General features: G+C 39.0%; 1 protein-coding gene across 1 annotated transcript; it reads right to left on the reverse strand.

Moving 5' to 3' along the window:
• Positions 1 to 1,780: 1,780 nt before the first annotated feature.
• Positions 1,781 to 4,976, reverse strand: LOC112288349 (3-oxoglutaric acid synthase 1). The gene is made up of 4 exons (XM_024532462.3): positions 4,233 to 4,976; positions 3,488 to 4,080; positions 3,097 to 3,311; positions 1,781 to 2,774 (listed from the first exon to the last, which is right to left on the reverse strand). The coding sequence occupies exons 1-4, from the start codon at positions 4,672 to 4,674 to the stop codon at positions 2,582 to 2,584; spliced, it is 1,443 nt and encodes a 480-aa protein (XP_024388230.1). The 5' UTR covers positions 4,675 to 4,976; the 3' UTR covers positions 1,781 to 2,581.
• Positions 4,977 to 7,179: the final 2,203 nt, after the last annotated feature.

The following is a 7,179-nucleotide window of genomic DNA, read 5'->3' on the forward strand; positions in this document are numbered from 1 at the left end:
CAGGAATAATTTCTCCTGTTCATGCAATTAGTTCATACCACATTCCACTATGCTATACTTGTCTTCTTGAACATTCTTCATTGTTGTGGAGATGTTGGCCACATTACCATCTGAGAATTGGACTTCAACGTTAAAATTCAGCACTTCCCATTTACATGAACTGTAGACTGTAACCATGTTCAGGAGATTAGATGCAAGCAACTGCTGAATCATTCTTGAACTAGTCAGATATTACAGGGGGGTTTTCAATCAATCATATGTGGAGATAGGGCAAATCTAAAACTTTAATAACTCCGTCTCGTGAGTCTAGTTGGAGATCTCTCTAAGATATTCGACAGGCCATTCAATTTTCGAAAGGACCTGCAGAGGTTTATTTTTCAACAGTTGAAGCAAAAGTTATTAGGCATGAAATGGTACAGCATCTTTTCATATAAGAAGTGGGCAGAAGATGGAGCTGATGTATTGCCATGTATTCTACCATGTTGGGGTTTGACAATCACCTCCTTATACATTCTTCACAATCAACACACATCCAAAGAACTATCTAAGAGCTACTGTCATCCAGTTGCAGTTGATTTTTGTTACTTTTGTCACATTGATGAATTACAGCAAATCTATGATTGCAGGGTCTCTATCTGCCAGAATAATTCAACTGTATCATCATATGCTGCAATATATCCTTGCTCAGAGCCAACTTTGATAGACTTATGAAGAGTTGGTAATGGATTATCTTTAGTGAATAGGATGTTAATTTCAGATCTCTAACAAAGCATACCATGAGGGTCTTAGAAGTTGTTTTGTATAACAGAAGGACTCCCAATATCAGTGAAGCACTGCAGTGCCACAGAAGGAGTAGGGAAGTGGCATTGCAAGGTTTGGTAAGTCTAAAGGGACTTTGTCTTAGCAGAATTATTATCTGATGCAAATAGTGCATCAGAATGAAAAAAATTCAGCAATCATATTCTTTATCATATTTGTTTCACTCATGGTGGGACCTTGGTGCCTGATATATCAATTTGAACAAATACTAGTTCATCTGCTTGTCACTTATATCTATTGTGACTGGATGAAGGGTGTTTTTATAAGGTGGCCTCATAACTGATCTGCTGCTCCTGTTGTTTGGAGACCAGTTCAGGAGTAGTGCTGGTTTGCAAAAACCTTTGGGTAGACAGCAACCATCTTGCAAGTTGATGCATCAATACCATTTTTATACATGGATCTTACTTTTCATCTCAGAATTCGATAGTGCATCAAATCAGAGGAATGATTGTCCACTACTTTCAATCACTTGTAATTGTGTGTTTCTGCAGGACTTCAACAGGAAACCCAATGAGCTTGCAGTTACACACAATGTGAGGAGTTGGGTATAATTGAATGAATGCTGTCAAAGCAGTGACAAAATTAGAGTCAACTTTGAGACTGTACCATTTGATTTATACACACCACTGTGGAGGCTCTTATCCTCATGGTTACAGCTACCCTAAAGTCAATTTCCTCAGTATTCTGATAGGTAGAAAGAGTAGGTTGCTTTGGATAATCTAATTGCCAAAGCAGGTGCAGGTCATGTGCTTGGATCATCACATATTTGCTCTCTCAGCTAGCACAACAATTAGTTGAATGAATATGTGTCCTTGTATATCCTCCTTGAGAAGAAAACCATATTTCCATACATGCAGATGAAGGTCAACATTGCTGATTTAGTGTCCTTCTCTCGATGTCAATTGCAAAAGCCTTTTATATCTTAGATGAAACAGACTGAAAATGCCCATTATGTCTCAAATTTTTTCCAGGAAATGATTGGATGACAGTTTATTGTTAGTTTAATCCTCCCAACAAGAAATCTCTCAAAGAATGGTTCTTCTATGGTCTCCTATTTGAGAAACCTTTTTGATAGAACTAGAGTTGCTAGACAATGGTTCTGTCCTCCTCACCAAAATAGAAGCTTAAAGTATGATCTAGGCAGTGGTGCCATTGTCCAGTACACATCTGCAACACATTATCTTCAAAGTACCACAGTATCTTTTTAACACGGACACCATCATCAACATCCATGGGGTTCCCCATTTTAGAAGGTTGTCCTGGAATGTTGTAGATTATTCGGCCTTAAACAGGGTTTTGCCAGTGCAGTAGAGCCTGATTCTGCATCCCAGAAAGGTTCACCCACATGGGGACTTAAGAATGGTTTTTATCTAAAATATTATCGGTTGCGATAATATTGTCCATGTCAGTATACAAAGTACGACGTCCAGGATAACCCCAACCGTCGGTCACTTGCACCAGCGGTGCCTGCGCCGACGCTAGCATGGCAGGATTACACTGCGTAACTTGATCTCTACTGCTATGTCAATCTCTCGACTTGAATGTAGTAAGCTCCACATCTCGGATAACTGGGTCATTTTGAGGATACTACATCCAATTACCCAACTAAGCTTGGGTAGCAATCTATGCCTTCACATTTTTTATCACAATTTTATTAAGGAGAGGTAAGCTGAGAAACTGGACGTCAGCTTTTAATTATGGCAAAGTGAGAACAAATATGGTCCCTTCTGTTTGGATGTAGTTGAAAGTGAACTAACGTTTGTTAGCAGATCTTGAGCAGAATGCCTTCCATTGTCATACCGGGGCCAAATCCCAACACCACCGTCCATGGGTGGATCTCAGAATTAGATCTGCTACCTTGCGGAAAGTTTGCTTTCTGGGCTTCCTTTCGTATCTCAGCGAGAACGAATATAATGGTGGGTGAGCTCATGTTTCCGAAGTTCTCCAAAATATATCTATCACATCAAATTTACCACAAATAGAACAGGTTAAGACAGTCAGCAGAGGTGAGCGTGAATATCGATCCTCTGAGTTAAAGGTCCATTCTGTGAACTCAACGGTGCATCCGCATCTTCTGCACCAGTTTCAGGACACAACCAGCGTGCTTAACTATGGGAGAAACATGACATGGGTGACCTCTCGAGTTCAGAGATGCATTGAGCTCTTCTGCTCTTGTATGAGCTTTCGCTTGCGGGTAACTAAAGAAAGAAAAGGCGGTTTCCATGAGAAGGAGATTGACGATTGACTGGTGGACCATTGATCCAAGGTGATGCGTACCTGCTCCAGCGGAGTTGATGCGGTACCAAGCCACACCCTCTCTCCACCTCATCTACTACCGCTTTTCCACCAGGGTGGACCGCCCAGTTCACCGACTCAGATGTGAGCCCGGTCCCTTGCAGAAGCTGCGACGCAAATTTCCCTGAGTTCTGACCCACTGTTGCTGGCACCGACTTATCGAGCGAGGCCTTTAGTCCCGACTGCGAAATCTGGGCCTTCAACAGCGAACAAAACGTGCACCCATTCAGAATGTCGTCCCTCAAACATTCACATATGAAGTATAATAATATGTATAGTATAGTGAAACTAGCCTCGTAAAAGTCTGCGTCAATATGATTGGGCCGAGAGTGGTTGAATTCTTTTAAAATATATTTTTTAGTTGGGATTGTACCGTTATGTATAAATCAGTGTTGGGGATGTGAGACGTGTGACACCGGTCGACTTCGAAGATGGGTGTCTCGTGCTCTGTGGGCTGAGTGCCCAAAACCATGGCTGCAGCGCCGTCAGAGAAGAGAACCGTGCAGACGTGTTTACTGAGGTCTAGCAAGTTAGCGGGGTTTAGAGGCTGCGCATGCACTGAGTTGATTTCTACGCATACCACCAGGACGCGGTTGTTCTCATCTGCTTGTGCGATTTCGGAGGCTGTGCGGATTCCGATCACACCAGCGTGGCAACCCATCATCGACACCCAGAAGTGTTTCACGGTTTGCGGAAGGCCGAGCGCTTTGATGAGCTGCATATCTAGAGCCGGTGTAATCATCCCCGTGGTGGAGTATGTGATCAAGTGCGTGATTTTGGACTTCTCCCCGCCCCAGTCGAGCAGCGCTTGCTCAGCCGCTAGAGTGGCTATCTCCATGGCTCCAGAGGCGAACAAGTCAAACCTCTTGTCTAAGGATGGTGCTCCATAAGTCATCAGGTTTGGATTTTCATCGTATATCTCCCGCCCATAGACCATCCGCTTCTTCAAGATGCCGGAGCTTTGACCTGAACACGTCCGATAATCAACAGATATAGCATGTGTCAATGTCTACGGGGCCAGTCACACGCAAACCAATGCAGTCAGCGATCAATCTATTGATCGTTCCAACTTTGGCAACTGTGAATAAACAAGATGGACCTGGAATATGAGTGCTTACAGATGCGATCACAAAACTGGCGGATTACCGGAGTATCAAAACCAAAGCCATGGAGAATATCCCTTGAAAAATCAGACATATGAAACACCCGGTCTGGGGTAGCCGTCCCCATTCCTAATATACAACTTGGTCGTTTAGAAGGAACTGCCACGGGGATTTCTGCATTACGAGATGATTTTGAAATCTTCTGTGGCTCCGAACTAGTTTTCAAACCAGCGAAAGTAGCTTCTAGCTTCATGAGTTCGACATCATCGCCACGAAAATGAAGGGGCTTGCTGCTTCCATTAGCTGCACCATTCGTGGCATTGTTCAGAATGTCATAGACAGAAGAAGCTTGCTGAGCGGCCTCGCAATGAGCTGACTCATGGCTGGTATCGATTATGCTGCAACTCGACCAAGCAGCGCAGCGACCGTTCTCGCTACCAATCGCTGTCTGCACCATGATTGTACAATCTTCGGAATGCGGTCCTGCGCTGGAACAATGCCAACGACGCTAGAGTGGGCTGTAAACGCAATCAACCTCCGGAGCGAGTCAACCAATCGATCTTCAAACTGAGTACTGTCTGGTGCCTACGGGTTTACCCTACTTGCCGATCGTTCAGTCGGTCGAAAAGTGAACTTATATTTTTTACCCAGCACACTGCTACTTAAAGGATCTCCTGCTGGGTTCCAACCCAATCGGGAAAGACACCAGGGACTCGACGTAATCGGCTTCAGCAGGCAGTGAACCTTTTCATGATTGTGAGAAAGATTCACGATCTGGATGCTGGCTACTTCTCATGTATAGACGACGTACCGCAAGTCATGGATTCGGCTAATTGCTGATTACACGTTCGATCTTCATGTTGTCGACATGGAGTGAGTTGATTACACGTTTGATCTTCATGTTGTAAACATGGATTGAGTTGATTACACGTTCGATCTTCATGTTGTCGACATTGAGTGAGTGGATGGATAGAGTGCAAACTGACACCTTCTTAACACATAACATGGCACGAGTGAGAAGTGATGTGGCTGCAACACGAGAGGCATAGGTGGCGGAAGGAAGCGTTGTTATTGCGGGAAGAAGAGTGCAAGTTGGGTATTGCCAACACTTCCCCTCCACCTGCAATAATAACTTGAAAAGACAAATTGCCCCATTGCTGTCCATGTTGAAAATTGTAGCCTCCTCTTGTGCAAAATTAAGCCCATCCAAAGGTTTTAAAGAAGTCTATTTCTTCTTCTTATTCATATCTGCAAGCCATATTTCTAGGCTTTAGTTTCTAAGCCTTGCATTAGATTCCAACTTTGTTTTAAGGATCGACTTTGTTGATATTGAAGTCCTATCTTTGGATAAGTCAACTAAGATCCAATTACTATTTTTTTGTATTTATTTGACTTCTTATTTGATTACTTCTTGCCATCCAATGTATTAAATTGTTTCTTTGTAGTTCTTAGGTTCAGGATCAGTTTCTATTACATATAACTATCTTTAAATTTTGTATTAGGTTTTATGTTTTAAATTAGATATTTTCTTTAATCACTATTTTTTTGAGGTTGTTTGTTGAAGAGAGTACTCAAGTGTATCTCTCAAAGTAGACTTTGTTAAATTGCTCGCTAGTACTTATAAAAGATATGTGCTCTCTTCTTTCTCAGATATAATACACTCAGTTATGGAGGTTTGATCATTTATTTGTTGATTTATTATATTTAATGTATCTTTTGGTACTGAATTAATATCTAAAAACTATTCTACTTCATCTCTTAGAATTGAATTAGTCTTCATATAATCAAAATCTATTAGAGTTTTATCAAACATTATGTCTTAGCTAATATGAATCTTATAAAGTGTGGAGTCAAATATTCTATAGGCTTTTGTTTGATCATCATATTTTAAGAATATGCATTTGATTGTTTTTTTTTCTAACATTGATCTATTTTCTTTTATTATGTATAGGTAGACAAGTGATCCAAGAATTTACAAGTAATTTATATGCAATTTGATCGTGTTGTATAATTTTTCTAGAGTAATACCTCAATTAACTTTAGTCAAACTAAAGTTGATTAGATAGTTAGGATAGTAAATAGCTTTAGTCCACAAGTAGGTTGGTAGTCGGCATATAATTGATATCAAGCATACTCTTTCAATTATTGTTTGATTTATGCCTTTTATTAATTTTATTTTATTACAAAATATATGCTATTTTAAATTATCAATTTATTCTATAGAAAATTAAAAATTTGATAAATTTTTGAGTCAAGTATTCTTCTCAACTATTTATTTTTAGCCTTGTTATTTGCTTTCTTATTTTTTGTTCTATTTATGTTTTAAATTCTTTGAATTTTTTAAATGTTTCATTTGTACTTTGTAAAAATTAGATCCAACTCTTGTAAAAATGATTATTTGTAAATACTACAAAATATTTAGAGCTTCCCAAGAATGGTATTTTTATAGATTCTACTAAGTCAAAATGCATAAGTTGGAATATCTATTTAGTGTAATAAGATGAAGGTCATAGAAATCTCTCTTGATGTTGTTAGCTTGCTAAACAATCTTTGTATATTCTTTCAAGTGTGCTAAATAATGGTAATTCTTGCATTCAATGAGCTTGTGATAAATGCTATAATCCAATATAATATAAGTATCTATACCTTTTATACTATAGTTGTATTTTTTTTTCAATTGTTATTAAGTTTGTTTCAATAAATTTTGGATTTTTTTCTTTATTATGAAATTAATAGAGTCTATTTTGTTTATTTCTTATTCTTGTGGCTATTAACTTTTTATTAAGTCTTTTATTTAATATTAGATATTATTTATTTATAAAAATAATTAATTTATCATTATTTATCAATAATCTTCTTGAGATGAAGTTGTAATTTAAAGCAAGGATATACAAAACATTGAATAGATTTATTGTACTAGATCCTTAAATTACATTGGCAGACTGTAGAATAGATATTAGTT

The sequence above is a fragment of the Physcomitrium patens genome, chromosome 11 (genome assembly GCF_059467195.1).
Source record: "Physcomitrium patens ecotype Gransden chromosome 11, ASM5946719v1, whole genome shotgun sequence".
NCBI lineage: Eukaryota > Viridiplantae > Streptophyta > Bryopsida > Funariales > Funariaceae > Physcomitrium > Physcomitrium patens.